This window comes from Saccopteryx bilineata, chromosome 2 (assembly GCF_036850765.1).
Source record: "Saccopteryx bilineata isolate mSacBil1 chromosome 2, mSacBil1_pri_phased_curated, whole genome shotgun sequence".
Taxonomy (NCBI): Eukaryota; Metazoa; Chordata; class Mammalia; order Chiroptera; family Emballonuridae; genus Saccopteryx; species Saccopteryx bilineata.
Genome location: NC_089491.1, coordinates 156,095,411 through 156,118,638, shown reverse-complemented (window position 1 = coordinate 156,118,638; position 23,228 = coordinate 156,095,411). Strand labels below are relative to the sequence as shown.

Below are 23,228 nucleotides of genomic sequence, written 5' to 3'. Positions count from 1 at the left end.
TGCTGGTGGGAATGCAGACTGGTGCAGCCACTGTGGAAAACAGTATGGAGATTCCTCAAAAATCTGAAAATCGAACTGCCTTTTGACCCAGCTATCCCACTTTTAGGAATATACCCCAAGGACACCATAGAACGGCTCGAAAAGGAGAAATGCACCCGCATGTTTGTGGCAGCATTGTTCACAATAGCGAAGATCTGGAAACAGCCCAAGTGTCCGTCAGAGGACGAGTGGATTAAAAAGCTTTGGTACATATATACTATGGAATACTACTCAGCCATAAGAAATGATGACATCGGATCATTTACAATAACATGGATGGACCTTGACAACATTATACGGAGTGAAATAAGTAAATCAGAAAAAAAAAAAAAAAAACCTAAGATGAATCCATACATAGAAGGGACATAAAAATGAGACTCAGAGACATGAACAAGAATGTGATGGCAACAGGGGCGGGAGGTTGGGAGAGGGGGGAGAGGGTGAAGAAGGAGAGAGGGGTTAGGGGAGGGGAGGGGCACAAAGAAAACCAGATAGAAGATGACAGAAGACAATTTAACTTTGGGGGAGGGGTATACAGCACAATCAAATGTCAAAATAATCTAGAGATATTTTCCCTCAACATATGTACCCTGATTTATCAATGTCACTGCATTAAATTTAATAAAAAATAAATAAATAATTAATTAAAAAAAAATAATTTGTCCATATATATATGTGGTTTTATTTCTGGGCTCTTGATTATATTCCATTAGACTATATGTCTGTTTTTCTGCCAATACCATGCTGTTTTGATTATTGTGGCTATATAGTATAACTTAAAGTTAGGTAGTGCGATACCTCCAGCTTCATTCTTTTTCCTCAGAATTGCTTCGGCTATTCAGGGTTTTTTATGGTTCCATAGAAACCTGCTAATTTTTTCTCCTATTTCTTTAAAAAATGGCATTGGGATTTTGATGGGGAGTGCAATAAATTTGTATATTGCTTTGGGTAATATGGCCATTTTAACTATGTTGATTCTTCCAATCCATGAACATGGAATATTTTTCCATTTCATTGTATCATTTTCAATTTCTTTCAATAATATTTTGTAATTTTCAGTATATAGGTTCTTCACATCTTTTGTTAAGTTTATTCTTAGGTACTTTATTTTTTGTTGCAATTTTTAAAGAAATTTTTTTGAATTTGTTTTCCGAAGTTTCATTGTTGGCACATAGAAAAGCAGAAGACTTGTATATTGATTTTGTATCCTGTGATTATACTGTATTGGTTTATTGTCTCTAATAATATATTGGCATAGTCTTCAGAGTTTTCTATATACAGGATCATGTCATCTGCAAAAAAAAAAATTCTTTCCCAATATAGATGCCTTTTATTTCTTCCTCTTGCCTGATCACTCAGGTTATAACTTTCAGAACTATGTTGAGTAAGAGTGGAGAGAGTGGTCAACCTTGTCTCATTTTTGAAAAGCCTTCATTATTTCACCATTTAGTATAATATTAGCTGATAGTTTGTTATATATGGCCTTTATTATGTTGAGGTACTTTCCTTCTATTCCAATTTTATTGAGTGTTTTAAACATAAAGTTATACTTTATCTTGTGCCTTTTCTGCATCTATTGATAGGATCATGTGATTTTTTTCTTTGTTTTAATGTGATGTATTACATTGCTTGATTTCTGTATGTTGAACCATCCTTGTGCTCCTGGAATGTATCCCACTTGATCGTGGTGTATTATTTTTATTTTATTTATTCATTTCAGAGAGGGGAGAGAGAGAGAGAGAGAGAGAGAGAGAGAGAGAGAGAGAGAGAGAAGGTGGGGAGGAGCAGGAAGCATCAACTCCCATATGTGCCTTGACCAGGCATTTATTGCAAATTTAAAACACATTCTTCCTGATTCTGAAATTTAGGTCTTAAAGTCTACAAACATGTTTAATATGTTGTACTTACGTTGCTACTCCTAAAGGCCACTGAAAAACATCCATATCATTAATCCAGGGGCTGTCATATATTATGAAAAGCAGCTCCACGAAGCCTCCATTTCTTTTGAGGAATTGATTGATCCATTCATTGTTACAATGTTCATTTCCAAGCAAAACAACAGCAACATGCTGGAGTTTTTGAGTCAGTACTAAATTTTGTACATAAAGTAACCACTGGGTGGCATAAAAGACCTTTCCCTTTTCTCTTCCATTTAAAATGAGTACCACATTGCTCACATCCACAGAGAAGTAACCTGGGACTACAGCTGGGCCAGTGATGAAGCTGTCAAAAACAAAACAAAATAAAAGATAAACAAAAAAGAGAACAAAGATATTTTGTATCAGAAGTTTTAAATCATTTTATATAAAAGTTATAAAGAGATTTAATTCATATTCTTTCTAGAAACAATTTCTATAATACAAGTTTTTTGTTTTTTTTAAATACAAATTTGGATGATGGGGTTTTGCTGTAGCTTAATAAAAAGTTTTGGTTGTACACAGATCAACTTTCAGATGATAATCAGAAATGTGGCAAATTTTTCTTTATTTTTTAACCACATTCAAAATAAGTGCTGGATGGAATTTGAACTGTTAAGCAAAGAAATAAATTGAATCTTGTGAAATCCTGTGTAGTTCATACTGGAAAAGTGTTTTAAGCCAATAGTTCTTATCTCTTTTATGGTGTGAGCTTCTTTTATGCTCTCCATCTGAATGAAGTGTCTGAATCAATGGATGAAGAAGTGTTGATGAATTAAGAAATGGAGAATGGCATTATAAACATACCATATAGGTTAAGTCTCAAAAATATACTGTTAGGAAAAAAGCATGTGGTAGAACACTCATAAAATGTGACAATTATGCAAATTTAAAAGTAAATTCAAAAAATAACTTATGTTTATATATCTAATAGAAGTATAAATGTAAAAATTTGAATGGGAAGATATACATTAAATTCATGACAGTGGTTGCCTCTGAGGAAGAAGGAAGGGCCTGGGGAATTATTACAAAGTGAGCTTCACTTTTATTGAAATATTAAATTATTTTAAGAGAGAAATTAAATATCTGAAGCAAATATGACATAAAACTGGAATTTGTTAGTGGGTGGTGGGTATATGAGAATCTGTTGTATAACTCTCTGTTCTTCACATTAAAAAAACTGTCAAAAGAAATAGATGTTTCAGCCTTAATGGGATAACTCAGTTGGTTAGAGAGCATCATCTCCAAGTGTAGAGGTTGCCGGTTTGATCCCTGGTCAGGGCACAAACAGGAACAGCTTGTTGTTCTTGTCTCTCTCTCATCTCCCTTCCTCTCTGTCTAAAATCAATAAATAAAATCAATTTAAAAAAGAAATAAATGTTTTATAACTCATATTCTCATATTATGTGCTGCTCAGGACCAATACCGCTAAAATATTTTTAACTACTCTGTATGAAATATAAAAAATACCATTTAATCTATCTTAAAATTACCTATGATGGTCCTGGATTCTTTATAATCTGCTCAACCATTTCTTTATAACCTGCTAGAATCTTTTACTCTTCCTAAAACCCTGCCTTTATTGTTTGTTATTTGCCTGGGGTGGGGGAGAATAAAAACTAACATTTATTATATGCCTTTTATATACATTATACACAGGCACTTTACATAAATTATTATTTAACCTCCACAACAATTCTGCAGATTAGTCCCCTGTTTTGCACTTGTGAAATCAGGCTTAAGTTGCATAACCTGTGATGGCAACATTGAGGGTTTTAAAAACATTTCAATTACAGCTGTTATACAATATTATATTAGTTTCAGGTGTACAACATTGTGACTACACATTTATATAACTTACAAAGTGATCACCTTGATAAGTCTAGTACTCATCTGATGACACCCATAGTTATTAGTATATTATTGACTTCCTGTGCTGTACTTTATATCTCTGACTGTTTTTATAACTGATAATTTGTATATCTTAATCCTTTCCTCTTTTTTAAACTTCCCCACCAACCTCCCTCCAATCTGGCAACCATCAATTTGTTTTAACTACAATTTGCCTTGTTTGTTTTTTAGATTCTACATATAAGGGAAATTATATGGTACTTGTCTTTTTGTTTGACTTATTTGACTTAGCATAATACCCTGCAGGCCCATCTATGCTGTTGCAAATGGCAAAATTTCATTGTTTCTTCTTTTTTATGGTCAAGTGATATTCCACTGTATGCATGTACTACATTTGCCTGGTGATGGGCACTTAGGTTGTTTCTATATCTGGGCTATTGTAAATAGTGTGGCAGTGAACATAGGGATGCATATATCTTTCTGAATTAGTGTTTTGAATTTCTTTGAATAAATACCCAGAGAGTTGAATAAATACCAGAAGTTGAATTGCTGGCTCATAGGTAGTTCTACTTTTAATTTTTTAAAGAATCACCATACTGTTTTCCATAGTGGCTATACCAATTTGCAATCCCACCAATAGTACATGAGGGTTCCTTTTCTCCACATCCTCACCAACACCTGTTATTTGTGGATTTCTTGAAGGTAGCTCTTCTGACAGGTGTGAGGTGATATCTCATTGTGGTTTTAAAATTTACAATTCTTGGATTATTGATGTTAAGTATTTTCTCATATGTCTATTGACCACCAGAACCCCTGTGCTGAGCATTCTCCAAAATTGTAGTTGCCGCCTTTCTCTAGTAGAGTAGTCCCTCTAAGCAGCATCAGCCTGGGGAAAAGCAACTGCTCTGCCCTCAGGAGTCTCACCTGCCCCAATCATAGAGACTGGGCCATTCTGAAAAGCCAGGAAGCAGGAGGTGCCAGTGACTTAGTTTTCTGGTGTTGAGGTTGGAGCTTACCCCACACACTCCTGAGTCTATGACTGGTGCTTCCACCTCACGAGAGACTCAGTAGAAACTGTCCAGAATGTGGGAAGACCTCATTTCTGGGTCTCAAAAGCCACACCCACCAGACTACTGGGGCTACATCCCACTGAGGTCTGTGAAATGAATCTGGACAAACTGACACCTGGGGCTGAGAGGTGGAGCCACACCACCACCCTTACTAATTCCTGAATTGCCACAGGCTTTAAACTCTACCAGAGGTTTTTTCTCAGTGGCTAGTCCAACAAGCAGCCAGCAGACAGGGGCTGCAGGAGGCGGAACTCAGGGAACCTTGGCCTTTTAAGGGGATCTTCCCTCAGGCCCAGTGTGGGTAAAAGTCAGCCTAGGTGTGCAGCTTGGTATTTCCATGTGCACCTGGGCCCAACAGAGGCAGCCACAAACTCTGGATTGCTTTTAGCTCCAAAAATGTTGCTGATGGCCAGTCACAGGCAGTGTTTCCCACTGGTTTGTGCTGAGGGAAAAGGGCCAGCACATCCAGCGAGGCCCAGGGCCAGCACATCCAGTGGCCGGCTGCAGAAAGCATTGGTTCATGACCTAACAACCTTTGCTAGAGTGTTGTCCTAAGGAAGGGCTCCTTAGACCTGGCCCAGATGAGGCAAATTCCACGTTCTGTGATCAGCATCTGCACAGTGGCTCATGTGCACTGGACAGGTTGGCACTTCAGTCATCTGGCTTGGGTGCTAAATTTCCTGCCCCACTGGGCTAGATTTCACAGGGGAAAGGAAGAGACACTGGAGCATGGCCATTTAAAGTGAGGATCCCTGTAAGCCTATTGTTGGGTCTGGTAAAAAGCTTAGCCACTTTTGTGGGGGGGCGCAGTCAGCCCCAGGAAAGGACTCTGTCTTCCTCCCTGAGACGAGGGTCTTACTAGCTATAAGAACTGTTGCAGAGGGGACTGTAGGCCCTACCTGATCTGAAACTGCTACTCACCTTGTTGGGGAGAATTAAAATTTGAGTATCCAGCAGTGGCTGAGGGATTAAGCTGGGGAGTAGGGGCCATATTCCCCATACTGAGCTCCTGACCAAGAGACCCCTGAAGTATGGGGTCCCACTAACATTGTATTCTCAACCTCAGCTGCAAAAAGCTTGCAACCTGTAGAGAGGTTGGTTGGGTGAGCCCATCATCCTCATAAAGACAACACAAAAATTTTAAAGTCAGACAGTGCTACCTAATACACAGACAAAATGGGCAAAGAAATGCGACCCAAATGAATCAGCAAGAGAAATCCCCAGAAAAAGAACTAAATGAAAGGGAAGAAACCAAACTACCAGACTCAGAGTTTAAAATAATTATTTTTAGGATGCTCAAGAATCTTAGTGCAACATTGGATGGTCTTAATGAGTACCTAAATAAAGAGATAGCAAGCATCAAAAAGGACATTGAAATAATAAAAAGAACCAGTCAGAAATGAAAAAATACAGTATCAGAAATGAAGACTGCACTAGAAGGAAACAGCAGGCTGGATGAAGCAGAGGATTGAATCAGTGATTTAGAAGACAAGATAAACATAAGCACAGAAGCAGAGCAGCAAAATGAAAAGAGGTGCAAAAGGATTGAGGAATCTGTAAGAGACTCCTATGACAACATGAAGAGAAACAACATCCATACCATAGGGGTTCCTGAAGAACAAGAATACAAACTAGGGATAGAGAACCTGTTTGAGGAAATCATAACTTAAAATTTCCCTAAATTGATGAAGAAAAATGTCACACAAGTTCAAGAAGCACAGAGAATCCCATTAAAGAGGAACCCAACGAGGTCTACACCAAGACACATCATAATTAAAATACCAAAGTTAAGAGACAAAGAAAGAATACTAAAAGCCTGCAAGAAATTCAGTTAATTACCTACAGAGGAGCCTCCATAAGGATGACATCTGACTTTTCAACAGAAACACTTGAAGTCAGAGGGGACTGGCAAGAAATATTCAATGTGATACAAAACAAGAACCTACAACCAAGGCTACTGTATCCAGCAAGGCTATTATTTAACATTGTAGGAGAAATAAAAAGCTACACACACACACACACACACACACACACACACACACACACACACACACACAAAACAACACCCAAGGAATTCATTACAACCAAACCAATACTGCAAGAAATATTAAGGGACCTGCTGTAAAAAGAGCAAAGGCAAAAAAGAAATTGAGAAAGAGAGGATCATAGATTTAAAAAAGGAAATGGCAATAAATAAGTACAGTGTGTCCATAAAGTCATGGTGCACTTTTGACTGGTCACAGGAAAGCAACAAAAGATGATAGAAATGTGAAGTCTGCACCAAATAAAAGGAAAACCCTCCTAGTTTCTGTAGGATGATGTGGCAGCATGTGCGCTTGTGCAGATGATAACGTAACACTGTGTATATAGCGGAGCAGCCCATGGTCATGCCAGTCGAGATGTGGACAGTACAGAGGAAATTTCAGTGTGTTCTGTAGCTCGCTAAATTCGAATCCGTGACCAAAGTGCAACATGAATATTGACGCGTTTATAACGAAGCGCCGCCACATAGGAATAACATTACTCGGTGGGATAAGCAGTTGAAGAAAACCGGCAGTTTGGTGGAGAAACCCCGTTCTGGTAGGCCATCAGTCAGTGATGAGTCTTTAGAGGCTATACGGGATAGCTACCTAAAAAATCTGTGCATGAGCCCACATTGAATTGCACTGAATAGGTATGAAACTGGGAGAGTTTTCCTTTTATTTGGTGCAGATTTCACATTTTTATCGTCTTTTGTTGCTTTCCTGTGACTGGTCAAAAGTGCGCCATGACTTTATGGACACACTGTATATATCAATAATAACCTTAAATGTAAATGGATTGAATGCTCCAATGAAAAGACATAGGGTAGCTGCATGGATAAGAAAACAGGACCCGTATATGCTGTCTATAAGAGACCCACCTCAGAACAAAAGATACACATAGACTGAAAGTGAAGGGATGGAAAATGTATTTCATACAAATGGAACTGAAAAAAAGATGGAATAGCAATACTTATATCTGAAAAAATAGCCTTTAAAACAAAGACTGTATTAAGGGAAAGAAGGTCACTACATAATGATAAAGGGAGAAATCCAACAGGAGGTTATAACCATTGTAAGTATTTATGTGCCTAATATAGGATCACCTAAATATATAAAGTAGATTTTGATGGACATGAAGGGTGAGATTTTAATACTTCACTGACATCAATGGACAGATCCTCCAGAAAGAAAATTAACAATAAAACAATGGCCTTAAATGACACACTAGATCAACTGTATTTAATTGACATCTTCAGAACCTTTCACCCCAAAGCAGCAGAATATACATTCTTTTCAAGCGCTCATGGTACATTCCTAAGACAGACCACATGTTAGGACACAAAACAAGTCTCAATAAATTTAAGAAGACTGAAATCATATCAAGTATCTTCTCTGATCAAAATAGCATAAAGCTAGAAATCAACTACAATAGAAAAACTGAAAAACATTCAAACACTTGAAAGCTAAATAGCATGTTGTTAAATAACAAATAAGTTAATAATGAGATCAAGAACAAATAAAAAATGTCCTTGAAACAAATGAAAATGTACAAAAACCGCAAATCTATGGGACACAGAAAAAGCAGTCCTGAGAAGGGAGTTCATAGCATTATAGACATATTTTAAGAAGCAAGAAAAAGCTCAAATAAACAACCTAACCCTGCACCTAAAAGAACTACAAAAAGAACAACAAATAAAGACCAGAGGAAGTAGAAGGAAGGAAATTATAAATATCAGAGCAGAAATAAATGACACAGAGGCTAAAAAAAATACAAAAGATCAATGAAACCAAGAGCTGGTTCTTTGAAAAGGTAAACAAGATTGATGAACCTTTAACCAGACTCATCAAGAAAAAAAGAGAGAGGACCCAAGTAAATAAAATTAGAAATGAAGTGGAGAAGTAACAACTGACACCACATTTGATAAAATCAGCACCCATTCATGATCAAACTCTGAGCAAAGTGGGGTACAAAGAACATACCTCAACATAATAAAGGCCATATATGACAAATTGACAGCCAACAACATGCTCAGTGGGCAAAAATTAAAGGCAATCCCCTTAAGATCAGGATCAAGACAGGAGTGCCCCCTTTCACCACTCTTATTCAACATAGTTCTGGAAGTCCTAGCCACAGCAATCAGACAAGAAGAAGAAATAAAAGGCATCCAAATTGAAAAAGAAGCAGTAAAACTGTCATTATTTGCTGATGACATGATACTGTACATAGAAAACCCTAAAGTCCCAGTCAAAAAACTACTAGACCTGATAAATGAATTTGGGAAGATGGCAGAATATAAAGTTAATATTCTGAAATCAGTGATATTTTTATACACCAACAATAAAGTATCAGAAAAAGAAATTAAGGAAACAATTCCCTTCACTATAGCAACAAAAAAATAAAGTACTACCTAGGAATAAACTTAACCAAGGAGGTAACATACTTATACTTGAAAAATTATAAGACATTGAAAAAAGAAATCAAGAAAGATACAAACATGTGGAAGCATATACATATTCATGGTTAGGAAGAATAAACATCATTAAAATGTCTATACCATCCAAAGTAATCTATAAATTCAATGCAATTCGTATTAAAATACAAATGACCTACTTCAAAGGTATAGAACAAATATTCCAAAGATTTATATGGAACCAAAAAAGAATAGCCTCAGCAATCTTGAAAATGAAGAATAAAGTGGTAGGTATCACATTTCTTGATATCAAGTTATACTAAAGGGCCATAGTAATCAAAACAGCTTGGTACTGGCATAAGAACAGGTATACATATCAATAGACTAGAACAGAGAATCCAGAAATAAACCCACACCTTTATGGTCAATTGATATTTGACAAAGGAGGTAAGAGCATACAATGGAGTAAAGACAGTCTCTTTAATAAATGGTGTTTGGAAAACTAGACAGGTACATGCAAAAAAAATTAAACTAGACCACCAATTTATCCCATTAACAAAAGCAAACTCAATATGGATAAAAGACTTAATTGTAAGTTGCAAAACCATAAACATCGTGAAAGAAATAGGCTGTAAACTCTAATATCTCTTGTCACAGTGTTTTTGCCATTATATCTCTATGGGCAAGTGAAATAAAGTACAAAATAAACAAATGGGACTATATCAAACTAAAAAGCTTTTGCCCAGCAAAGGACACCGTTAACAAAATAAGAAGAAAACCCACACAATGGGAGAACATATTCGCCAATACATCTCATTAGGGGTTGATAAAATTTATAAAGAACTTCTGAAACTCAACACCAGAAAGTAAAAAATCCTTAAAAAATGGGCGAAGAAACTGAATAGACACTTCTCCAAAGAGGACATACAGATGGCCAATAGGCCTATGAAAAAATGTTCAACGTTACTAATCATTAGAGAAATGCAAATTAAAACCATAATGAGATACCACCTCACACCTGTCAAAACAGCTGTTATTAACAAATCAACACACAACAAGTGCTGGTGAGGGTGTGGAGAAAAAGGAACCTGCCTGCACTGCTGGAAATGGAGACTTGTGCAGCCATAGTGGAAACAGCAGGTTGTTTCCTCAAATAATTAAATATGGAACTGCCTTTTGATTTAGCTATCCCACTTTTAGGAATATACTCCAAGAATACCAAACCACTGATTCAAAAGAAGATATTCACCCCTATGTTTACGGTACCATTGTTTACAATAGCCAAGATCTGGAAACAGCACAAGTGTCTGTCAGTGGATGAGCATATAAAAAAGTGGTGGTACATACAAAATGGAGTACTATGTGACTGTGAAAAAGAAAGAAATCTTACCTTTTGCGATGGCATGGATGGACCTGGAGATTATTATGTACGTGAAATAAGCCAGACAGAGATAAAAAAAATATCATATGATCTCATTTATATGTGGAATCTAATGAACAAGGTGAATTGAAGAATGGAATAAAGAAATGGAATAGAGGGTCATGGGGAGCAGAGGGACAGCTGTCAGAGGAAAGGGGGATGAGGGGATGGAAACAGAGAAGATGTAGGGATTAATGAAATTATATATACAGAACACATAGATACAGAGAACAGGCCAGTAAATCCCAGAGAGGAGAGAGGGAGTTAGGGGGAGGGGGCAAAGGAGGTATAATGGGGGCATGTGGTGGGGGGTTGAGGGTGTTATATTGAGTGGGACACTTGAGTCCATTCACAATAAGTTAAAAAGTTTAATAAATAGCAAGACAGGTCATAGCAAATGTTGGAGAGGCTGTGGAGAAAAAGGAACACTCATTCACTGTTGGTGGGAATGTAAAGTAGTACAACCATTATGGAAGAAAGTATGGTGGTTTCTCAAAAAACTGAAAATAGAACTACCTTATGACCCAGCAATCCCTCTACTGGGTATATACCCCAAAAACTCAGAAACATTGATACGTAAAGACACATGCAGCCCCATGTTTATTGCAGCATTGTTCACAGTGGCCAGGACATGGAAACAACCAAAAATCCCGTCAATAGATGACTGAATAAAGAAGATGTGGCACATATACACTATGGAATACTACTCAGCCATAAGAAATGATGACATCGGATCATTTACAGCAAAATGGTGGGATCTTGATAACATGATACGAAGTGAAATAAGTAAATCAGAAAAAACCAGGAACTGCATTATTCCATACGTAGGTGAGACATAAAAGTGAAACTAAGAGACATTGATAAGAGCGTGGTGGTTATGGGGGGGGGAGGGGGGAATGGGAGAGGGAAAGGGGGAGGAGGAGGGGCACAAAGAAAACAAGATAGAAGGTGACAGAGGACAATCTGACTTTGGGTGATGGGTATGCAACATAATTGAACGACAAGATAACCTGGACTTGTTATCTTTGAATATATGTATCCGGATTTATTGATGTCACCCCATTAAAAAAATAAAATAATTAAAATAAAAAAAAATTAATAAAATATTTTTAAATAAAGAATGAAAAAGAATAATACATGTACTACACTGAAAGAAAAAAATCAGCTCATTCTTAACTAACCTCAAATACTTAATAATATGATGTGTGAATCTGCTGAGCACTATGCAACTTCTTAAACTTTGGTATCCAAGTGAACACTGATGCTGTCATTGTCTGTTCCTCTTGGATTTTTGCATGGTATGTACTTGTATTTTACCATAGCAATCAGGAAAAGCCAGCTCCACAAAGGTATGACATCACTGGAATTAATGTAGGGTAATCTAATATTGAAACTGTTGGCTGCCTTGAGCTCACAGTTTGCATGGTGTCTGACAGATGTGACATGTAAATGTGTTTTCCACAAACAGTTAAAATATTATGTGTTGCTTCAGGATCCTTAGTACAGTCTGGGACACACAGATTTAGGTAATGAAACTTTAGGGATTAAAATCAAATCCTGTGGCCCTGGTGTGTTTGCTCAGTAGTAGAGTATTGGCCAGGTGTGTGAAAGTCCTGGGTTTGATTCCCATTCAGGGCACACAGGAGAAGCAACCATCTGTTTCTCCACCCCTCCAACTCCCCCTTCTCTCTCCCTCACTCCATCTCTCCATTTCTACCCCTCCCACAGCTATGACTCGAATGGTTTGAGTACATTGGTTCTAGGCTCTGAGGATGGCTCCATGGCCTTGCCTCAGACCCTGAAATAGCTCAGTTGCCGAGCAATGGATCATTGGCCCTAGATGGGCAGAGCATCACCCTGTAGGGGGCTTGCTGGGTGGAACCCTGTTGAGTCATATGTGGGAGTCTGTCCCTCTGTCTCCCTGCTGCTCACTTAAAAAAAATCCTATAAAATTCAGATAGCTGTGTGTGTGTGTGTGTGTTTGGAGGTATGTTAGAAAATTCAGAAACACAGAAAGAGAGAAACATCAATTTTCTGATCCACATCTTTATGCATTCATTGGTTGATTCTTGTATGTGCCCTGACTGGAGACTGAACCACCTATGTTGGTGCATCTGGATGATGCTTTAACCAACCGAGATACCCAGTAAGGGCAAGGTGATCCATTACTTTTGATTCATTTTTTGTCAAATAAGGATGAATGTGCTGAAACATTTTAGTACCCATGCAGCTCAATTCAACTCAAAACTTGCAATTCCATAAAAGTTTATTAATATAGATAAATAAATAAGACAGAAATACTTAAGAACCAGATAATTTCACTCATATGTAGGATATAAAACTGAAAGCAACAAGTGAACAAACAAAAAAACAAACAAAAATTCCTAGATGCAGAAAACATACAGTGGCTACCAGAAGAAGGAAGGGTAAGGGATGGACAGTAAAGGGTAAAAAGTGTCAAATATATGGTGACAGAAGATGATTTGATTTTGGGCGGTGGGCCCATAATGCACTATACAAATCATATGTCATAGAAATATGCATTTGAAATCTATATAATCTTATTAACCAATGTCACCCCAATACATTTAATAAAAAAGCTTAATTTCAGATAAATTAATTAGGTATACTTTTCACAAGCCTAAAATTTTTTTTTTTATTTTTTATTTTTGCATTTTTCTGAAGCTGGAAACAGGGAGAGACAGTCAGACAGACTCCCGCATGCGCCCGACCGGGATCCACCCGGAACACCCACCAGGGATGACGCTCTGCCCACCAGGGGGCGATGCTCTGCCCATCCTGGGCGTCGCCATGTTGCGACCAGAGCCACTCTAGCGCCTGGGCAGAGGCAAAGGAGCCATCCCCAGCGCTCGGGCCATCTTTGCTCCAATGGAGCCTTGGCTGCGGGAGGGGATGAGAGAGACAGAGAGGAAGGCGCGGCGGAGGGGTGGAGAAGCAAATGGGCGCTTCTCCTGTGTGCCCTGGCCGGGAATCGAACCTGGGTCCTCCGAACGCTAGGCCGACGCTCTACCGCTGAGCCAACCGGCCAGGGCTTAAAATTTTAATAAGTTGTTTAAATAATCTGCCACAATAGTAAACTTTTTTGAATACATTGCTCTCTTAAATCCTAAGAGGGGCCCTGGCTGTTAGGCTCAGTGGTAGAGTGTTGGCCCAGGGCGTGGATGTCCCAGGTTCAATTCCCACTAAGGGCACACAAGAAAAGTGACCATTTGCTTCTTTAACTCTCCCCCTTGCTTCTCTCTCTCTTCTCCTCTTGCAGCCATGGCTTGATTGGAGCGAGTTGGCCCTGGGTTCTGAGGATGGATCCATGGCCTCTGCCTCAGGTTCAAAGAAGAGCTCAGTTGCTGAGCAACAAAGCAATACCCCAGATGGGCAGAGCATCATCCGCTAGGGGGTTTGCTGGGTGGATCCTGGTTAGGGCACATGTGGGAGTCTATCTCTCTGCCTCCCCTCCTTTCACTGAATAAAAATAAAAAAATCCTAAAAGGAAATAGCATTGCTATTTTATCATAATATAAAATCCCAGGTAACCTAACCAGGCGGTGACCCATTGGATAGAGTGTCAGACTGGGACATGGAGGATCCAGGTTCAAAACCTGAAGGTTGCCAGCTTGAGCATGGGCTCATCCGGCTTGAGTATGGGCTCACCAGCTTGAGCATGAGCTCACCGGCTTGCACATGGGGTTGCTGGCTTGAGTGTGGAATCAGACATGACCCATGATTGTCGGCTTGAGCCCAAAGGTCAGTGGCTTGAAGCCCAAGGTCGCTGGCTTGAGCAAGGGGGCACTTGGTCTGCTGTAGACCCTCGGTCAAGGTATATATGAGAAAGCAATCAGTGAATAACTAAGGTGTCGCAATGAAGATCTGATGTTTTTCATCTATCCCTTCCTATCTGTCTGTCCCTATCTGTCGCTCTCTGACTCTGTCTCTCAAATAAAAAAAATAAGATCCCAGGTAAAAATTTCTGAAGGAAAGATTTTCTTTTGGGAGTTAATGCTGTTTGCTCAAATCCTTTGCTATCATTATAGTAACAGTATATAATAACTGCTCTATGATTTTTAAAGAAATTTTCTGAAAATTCTATATATTTAAATACCAAAATATTAGATTTACATGCATAATAAGCATTTACTTTCAAACACCCAAATTCAACTGCTGTAAGTTTAGGATTATGTATAAACTCTTGACTGGAATTAGATCAATAGAAACCTGGTGATGAAAGGAAAAATAATCATTACCAATGATGATATAAAAAACCTGCTTACTTTTTAAAGAATGATTACTTTAAAAAGGTTCATGCAATGAAATTGCTTTCTAAGTGTATATAAAGTAGATAAAAAATTAAAGACACAATGAAAATTCAAATAGAATTAAGTATTATCTCCAATGTTTCCTCTTAATTTCTGTAAGAAATAGAATCCTAACAGCCTGACTGTGGTGTTGCAGTGGACAGAGTGTTGACTGGGGACACTGAGGTCCAAGGTTTGAAACCCCAAGGTCACTAACTTGAGCGCAGGCTCATTTGCCTTGAGTGTAGGTTTGACAGCTTGAGCACAGGGTTGCTGGCTTCAGTGTGGGATCACTGACATGATCCTATGGTCACTGGCTTGAGCCCAAAAGTCACTGACATGAAGCCCAAAGTCACTGGCTTGAGCAAGGTGTTACTGGCTCAGCCCGAGCTCCCCTGCCCCCTTCTCGTCAAGGCATGCATGAGAAGCAATCAATGAACAACTAATGTGAGCAATTTATAAGCTGATGTTTTTCATCTCTCTTCTTGTCTTTTTCCTTCTCTCTCTCAAAAACAAAGAAAAAGAAAAAGAAAAAAACCCCTGGAATCCTAAGAGAAAACAGATTATTTGGTTCACATATTTTCTCTTAATAGTATATTTCTACATGAAAAAAGCATTCTAAAATAATTATTTTTATATTTTATTTCAATAAAAAGCAAAATATAAGAGAAAATATCATTCTTTCATGGTAAAATTATCATGATTTTATTTTTCCTGGGACTTAACATACAATTTTATTGCAAAATAAGTATCACTGGGGAACAAAATTTTTGTTGCATCCACAAAAACATTTGTTCTTACCTAATTCGAGTGTGCTGATCTCAAATCTGACAATTTTTCTCTGTAAGCTACAGTTTTTTTGCAATTCAAGATTTTAGTTTTTCATCTTATTGTAACATTTTCAACATTTTGTTTAACATAATGAAGTAGAATGTCTTCTTGGGCATCATCTTTGTGAAAATATAATAATTTATATAATGCAGTAAATATACTAACACACTGAAAGATATGATTGCATCAGAATTTGTCTACAATTTCGAAATAGAACATATTAAAACACTTATTTTAATCATAAAATTTGCGCAAAACTTATTTAAATTCTACTCAGGCAAAAATTTGTGTTTGTAGCTCTTGCATTTGTGTACTTGTTGAGGACAATCTCGTTTGATGCTCCAGCAGTAGTCTGCTCATCATTAACAGCTCCAAGATTTTCGGGAAACTTATCAAGGTGACTGTTCAGAAAGTGAATCTTAATGCTCACGTTACAGCCAATGTTGCAGAAAGCCAACAGCATCCTTTGAACCAGAAGTTCATAGTTTTCTGCTTTTTGTTGCCAAGGAAGTTCTTTGTAACTGCCACAAAAGACTGCCATGCTGTTTTCTCCTCCTTATTCATCTTCCTAGCAAATTCTTTGTCATGTATGAGGGTTTGAATTTGAGGTCCACCGAATACACCTGCTTTTCTCCTCGAAAGACAAGGCAGGAAAAGCAGAAATAATACATTGAAAGCATTCACTTTCTCTATTCAAAGCCTGAACAAACTGCTTCATTAAGCCAAGTTTGATGTAAAGTGGGGGGAAAAAAGATCCCGTCTCAATTAACTACAGGTTCATTCACAATATTTTGCATCCCTATTTCCAGAGCTTCATGTTTTGGCCACTCCTTCTGTATGCAGTTTCTCCTGAGTTTGGCTGTCCCACAAACACAGAAAGCAAGGATACTTTGTGAAACCTCTCTGTTGTCCTAGCAGGAAATTTACCATTTTAAGATCCACACAAATGATCTAGTTATGCTCCTCATACTTCAGAAAGTCGAGGACAATTTTTATGTCATTATAATCTTCTAGCAGATGAGTTGAATAACTCATCTGCATAAACATTACCGTGGTGTAGGAGAACACATTTCAGACTCCATTTAGAGCTGTCAAGAAATAGCCGCCATTCTGTTGGACTGTAAGTGGTAACACCTAGCTGGCTGAGAAGACTACTGATATCATGACAGTAAACAAAGTGTCTTTGGGAAAAAAGTCCACAAAAATTTGTTCATGCTTCCTGAAATGGAATACTTTAGCTGACCAGTGAAGTACATTCTATTCTTGAAGTCTGGAGGCTAATAACTCAGCTGCTTTCTTTGATAGGCCCAAACCTCTTACTAAGTCATTCAATTCAGTTTGGTTAAACTGCTGAGGGGTTAATGACTGCTTGGCATCAGAAGAAGACCCTTCAGATTCTACAACCATTTCCTCATGCATCTTATCAAAATATACTTGATCACCATGTTCACTTTCTTCGTCCTTAGAATAAAACAAAACCATTGAAAACTGGAACTGAGAGTGTCTCAGAGTGTGGGATAGGTCGTATTGCTGAAGGAATATTAGGATATGCGATCATATGCCATTTTTTCTTGCCGATGCCCTTTGATGGATCAGACAGAAATAACAGTCACTAATGTGGTCCTTAGGTTCACGCCAAACCATGGGAACACCAAAAGGCATTCCTTTGCGTTTTCCTTTTGTCCAGTAATGAAGCATTTCCTCACAATTATGACACACAATATGAGGAGCCCAATTCTTGTCTTGATTGCCAAGGGGAACTTGAAAATAGGCAATATATGCACGTGTCACAAATGATGAAATATTGCACCTTTGATGTAGAAGTGTGTAACAGCCACATATATAACAGAAGGTGTCAGGACTATTCTTACATTTATGCCTACTTGAAGAAGTCATGATTCAATCTTAAAACAAATACGAGGGTGTTTTTATCAGATGATAATTTCTTACATTTAAAAACAACTACAATTATATAAAAATGATGTTTGTCAAACATTAATTGCCTTGTGGTTATGTTCAATCCAAGAGTCATTGCCCTTTAACTCCAGTTTAAAAACCAATGCATGCCATTAGCTGTAACAAAAAGAAGTTAAAATTGCATAAAAACTAGAGCATGCACCAAAAAACGAATTTCATATTTGGAACCAGTGATGCAGAAGTATATAGAAACAATTCTAAAACCTCATGCAACAGAAAATGAAAAAAATTGTTCCCCAGTGTATTCTTAGAATATGCATTACACTACATTTTCTTAAAAAGCACACTCCAATTTGGCAAAGACAAGTTTAGTCATTTAATACCTAATTTTTAAAAATTTTATTTAGAAAATTAAATTTAACAGGGTTACATTAATTAATAAGAGTACATAGGTTTCAGGTAAATACACCTATAACATTTGAAATATTGGTTATGTTGTATACCCATCACCCAAAGTCAAATCATTTTCCATCACCTTACATTTGTCCCTCTTTATACCCTCCGACCCCCCCCCCAATATTTCTCTCCGCCTGGTAACCACTTCATTTTTATCTATGCTTATGGGTCTCAGTTTTATATCCCACCTATGTGTGAAATCATACAGTTCTCAGCTTTTCCTGATTTACGAAATTCACTCAGTATAATGTTCTCAAGGTCCATCCATGTCGTAAATGGCACTATGTCATTGTTTCTTATGGCTGAGTAGTATTCCATTGTATATATAAATATTTTCCACAGCTTCATTATCCAATCCTCTTACCAAGGGACACTATCCATGTCTTGGCCACTGTGAATAATGCTGCAATGAACACAGGGTGCATGTGTCTTTATGTACCAATGTCTGAGTTTTGGGGATAAATAACCAATAGAGGGATTGCTGGGTCATAAGATAATTCTATTCTTAGTTTTTGAGGAACCACCATACTTTTTTCAATCGTGGTTGTACTAATCTGCATTCCCACCAGCAATGAAAGAGGGTTCCTTTTTCTCTACAGCCTCTCCAACACTTGTTATTACCTGTCCTGTTGATAATAGCCAATCTAACAGGTGTGAGGTGGTATCTCATTGTAGTTTTGATTTGCACTTCTCAAATAGCTAGTTAAGATGAGCATCTTTTCATATATCTGTTGGCCATTTGTATGTCCTCTTGAGAGAAGTGTCTGTTCAGGTCATCTTCCCATTTTTAATTGGATTGTTTGCTAGTTCATTGCTGAGCTTTGTGAGTTCTTTCTATATTTTGAATATTAATCCTTTATCAGAGCTGTTGTTTGCAAACATCATCCATTTAGTTGGCTGCCTATTTGTTTTGTTGTCAGTTTCTGTTGCTGTGCAGAAACTTTTTAGTTTGATATAGTCCCACTCATTTATTTTTGCCTTTACTTCCCTTGCCTTTGGGGTCAAATTCATAAATTGTTCTCTATGGCCAAGGTCCATAAGTTTAGTATCTATGTTTTCTTCTATGTAATTTATTGTTTCAGGTCTTATATTTAGGTCTTTGATCAATGGGAGTTAACTTTTGTGCAGGAAGACAAACTATAGTCAAGTTATACTGTTTTCCAATTTTCCCAGCACCATTTATTGAAGAGGCTTTCTTTTCTTCATTGTGTTTTTTTGGCTACTCTGTCAAAGATAATTTGTCCATATACATGTGGTTTTATTTCTGGGCTCTTCTTTTCTTTTGGTCTGTATGTCTGTTTTCCTGCCAATATCATGCTGTTTTTAATTTTTTTAAATTTTATTTATTCATTTTAGAGAGGAGAGAGAAAGGGAGAGAGACAGAGAGGGAGAAGGAGAGAGAGAGGAGAGAGAGACAGAGAGAGAAGGTGGGGAGGAGCTGGAAGCATCAACTCCCAAATGTGCCTTGACCAGGCAAGCCCAGGGTTTTGAACCGGTGACCTCAGCATTTCCAGGTCGACGCTTTTATCCACTGCGCCACCACAGGTCAGGCATGCTGTTTTGATTATGGTGGCTCTATAGTATATATAATTTAAAGTCAGGCAGTGTAATACCTCTGGCTTCATTCTTTTTCCTCAGGATTGCTTTGGCTATTCTGGGTCTTTTATGGTTCAATACAAACCTGATAACTTTTTGTTGTATTTTTTTAAAAAATGGCATTGGGATTTTGATGGGGAGTACATTAAGTTTGTATATTGCTTTGGGCAATATGACCATTTTAACTATGTTGATTCTTCCAATTCCTGAACATAGAATATTTTCTCATCTCATTGTGTTTTTTTCAATTTCTTTCAGTAATGTTTTGTAGTTTTCTGTATATAGGTCTTTCACATCCTTTGTTGTTAAGTTTATTGCTAGGTATTTTTTTACTGCTCACCAAAATTATGAGATATTTTATCACTTCATATTCATTTTGAAATATCCCCTAATTTTTGTGAGCAGTATATTTATTTTTTGTTGCAATTGTAAAAGGAATTGTTTTTTGAGTTCATTTTCTTTCTTTTTTTTTTTTTATTTATTCATTTTTAGAGAGGAGAGAGAGAGGGAGAGAGAGAAACAGAGAGAGAGAAGGGGGGAGGAGCTGGAAGCATCAACTCCCATATGTGCCTTGACCAGGCAAGCCCAGGGTTTCGAACCAGCAACCTCAGCATTTCCAGGTCAACGCTTTTATCAACTGCGCCACCACAGGTCAGGCTGAGTTCATTTTCTGAAGCTTCGTCATTGGCATATAAGAAGGCAATAGGCTTTTGTATGTTGATGTTGTATCCTGTGATTTTACTGTATTGGCTTATTGTTTCTAATAGTCTTTTGGTGGAGTCTTTGGGGTTTTCTATATATAGAATCATGTCACTTACAAAAAATGGTACTTTTACTTCTTCTTGCCCAATATGGATGCCTTTTCTTTCTCTTGCCTGATTGCTCCAATTTAAACTTTCAAAACTATGTTGAATAAGAGTGGAGAGAGTGGTCAATATTGTCTTATTCTTGACTTTAGAGGGAACGCTTTGATTTTTCACCATTTAGTATGATGTTATGTTAGCTGATGATTTGTCATATATGGCCTTCATTATATTGAAGTAATTTCTACTCTGATTTTATTGAGTGTTTTAAACATAAAGGGATGTTGTGTCTTATCTAGTACCTTTTCTGCACCTATTGATAGGAACATATAAATTTTGCTCATAGTTTTATTAATGTGGTGTATTACATTGATCAATTTCCACATGTTGAACCGTTCTTGTGCTCCTGGAATGAATCCCACTTGATTGTGGTGTATTATTTTTGTAATACGTGTTGTATTCGATTTGCTAGTATTGAGTTTAGGATTTTTCCATCTGTATTCATCAGAGATATTGGTCTCTAGTTTTCTTTTGTTTTTGTTTTCCTTAATAGGTTTGGTATGAGAGTTATGTTGGCCTCATAAAATGTGTTAGAAAGTATTGCTTCTTCTATTTTTAGGGACTTTGAGAACAGGTACAAAATCTTCTTTGAATGTTTGGTAGAATTAACTAGTGTATTCCTGTGGTCCTGGACTTTTGTTTTTGGGGAGGTTTTAGATAGTTGTTTCTATTTCCTCCCTGCTTATAGGTCTATTTAGGTTTTCTACTTCTTCATGACTAGGAAGATTGTTTAATTCTAGGAATTTATCCATTTCCTTTAGGTTATTGAATTTGTTGGCATATAATCTTTCATAGTATTCTGTGATCCTTTATACATCTATGATATCTATGGTAATTTCTCCTCTTTCATTTTAGATTTTATGTACGGTATATGAGTCCTTCCTTTTTTCCCCTTAGTGAGTCTACCCGGTGGTTTGTCAATTTTATTGATCTTTTCAAAGAACCAGCTCTTTGCTGCATTCATTTTTCTATAGTCTTTTTGTTCTCTATTTTATTTAGTTCTACTCTAATTTTTACTATTTCCGTTCTTCTGGTGACTCTGGGTTGCCTTTGTTCTTCTTTATCTAGTTCCTTAAGATGTGATGTTAGGTTGTTTACTTGACATTTCTCTTGTTTCTTGATAAAAGCTTGTCATGGTTTAAACTTCCCTCTTATTACTGCTTTCTCTACATCCCAGAAATTTTGATGTGTTCTGTTGTCATTTTCATTTGTCTGTATATATCCTTTGATCTCTGCTTTTATTTCTTCTTTGACCTATTCATTTTTTAGAAGTATGTTGTTTAATTTCCACATTTTTTGTGGGTTTCTTTACTTCTCATTTGTAGTTACCGTATTTTTTGCTCCATAAGATGCACCTGACCATAAGACACACCGAAGTTTTTGAGGAGGAAAATAAGAAAAAAAAATCTGAACCAAATGGTGTGTTAAAATATTTAATAAAATACCATATTTTTCGCTCCATAAGATGCATGGACATTTTCCCCTCCCTTTTTCTGGGGAAAAAGTGTGTCTTATGGAGCGAAAAATATGGTAAATTTTTAATATCAAAGCCTATGGTCAGAAAATATGCTTTATATAATTTCAATCTTCCTAAATTTGTTGATGTTATTTTTGTGGCCCAACATATAGTCTACCCTTGAGAATGTTCCACGAACACTGGAGAAGAATATATAATATGACAGTTTGGGATGAAATGTCCTATAAATGTTTATTATGTCCATTTGGTTTAGTGTAGTGGTTCTCAAACTTTTTGAAGTCAGGGCACATTTAAAATCCTACAGATAATTGTAGGCACACTATATACAAATTTCTGAGAAATGTTATAATAATTAAGTCAAATACTACAGAAAAAAATATAAAGTCCAAGTGTGCTTTTATGATAATTAAATGAAATAAATATGACAAAATTAAATTTATTCTGACATTTAAAAACATTTTTATGTTACATTTTTTGTTATGCTTTTTAGAATTCGTAAAAAAGAGGGGTTAAAAATTTAAAAAATGACAAAAAAGTTATATTACGGCAGGTCCTGGTACGAATGTGTTAAGTTTTTTTCATTCTTGTGTTTATGAGAAACATGAACCTGATGTATCCTAGCGATTTCTTGAATGTTTGGGCATATATTTGAAAAGCAAACTCTCATTTCCTTGTCAATACATTGAAGAATTCCTCTCTTTTTACTCTTAATTGTGTTGAGTGCAGAAAACCCCCACCATACATATCATCTTAACTTTACACCAAACAGAGGATAGAAGAAACTTGCCTCCAGTCTTTCTGGGGAACATGGAGGGGGTAGTGTAAACAATCCAGCACCACAGTTTAACAGCCTTTTTCAACCTAATGAGGCAAGTAAGGTGGGGTGTGGGCAGACTTGTCAGCTTACAGCCAATTCCCCACACCTCTGTCCCCCAAAAATCTAACCTCCAAAAACCCTGTTGGTTTTTTGGTCCCCAACAGAGACATATTTCTCTGGAATACCATAGGGTGTACCAGTGTGCCCCGGCGCACACTTTGAGAACCACT

At 37.2% G+C, this 23,228-nt stretch overlaps 1 protein-coding gene across 3 annotated transcripts in view; it reads right to left on the bottom strand.

Annotated features, from left to right (window-relative positions):
- The window catches only part of RXYLT1 (ribitol xylosyltransferase 1), a 55,838-nt gene that overhangs the window by 12,437 nt on the left and 20,173 nt on the right, over positions 1 to 23,228 (bottom strand). For 2 of the 3 annotated variants that reach the window (XM_066258240.1, XM_066258239.1), the window contains exon 4: positions 1,948 to 2,262. The exons of the other annotated variant lie outside the window; for it this stretch is intronic. In XM_066258240.1, coding sequence (XP_066114337.1) covers positions 1,948 to 2,262 — 315 coding nt within the window. The remainder of the gene's footprint in view (positions 1 to 1,947; positions 2,263 to 23,228) is intronic. 3 annotated transcript variants of the gene reach the window in all.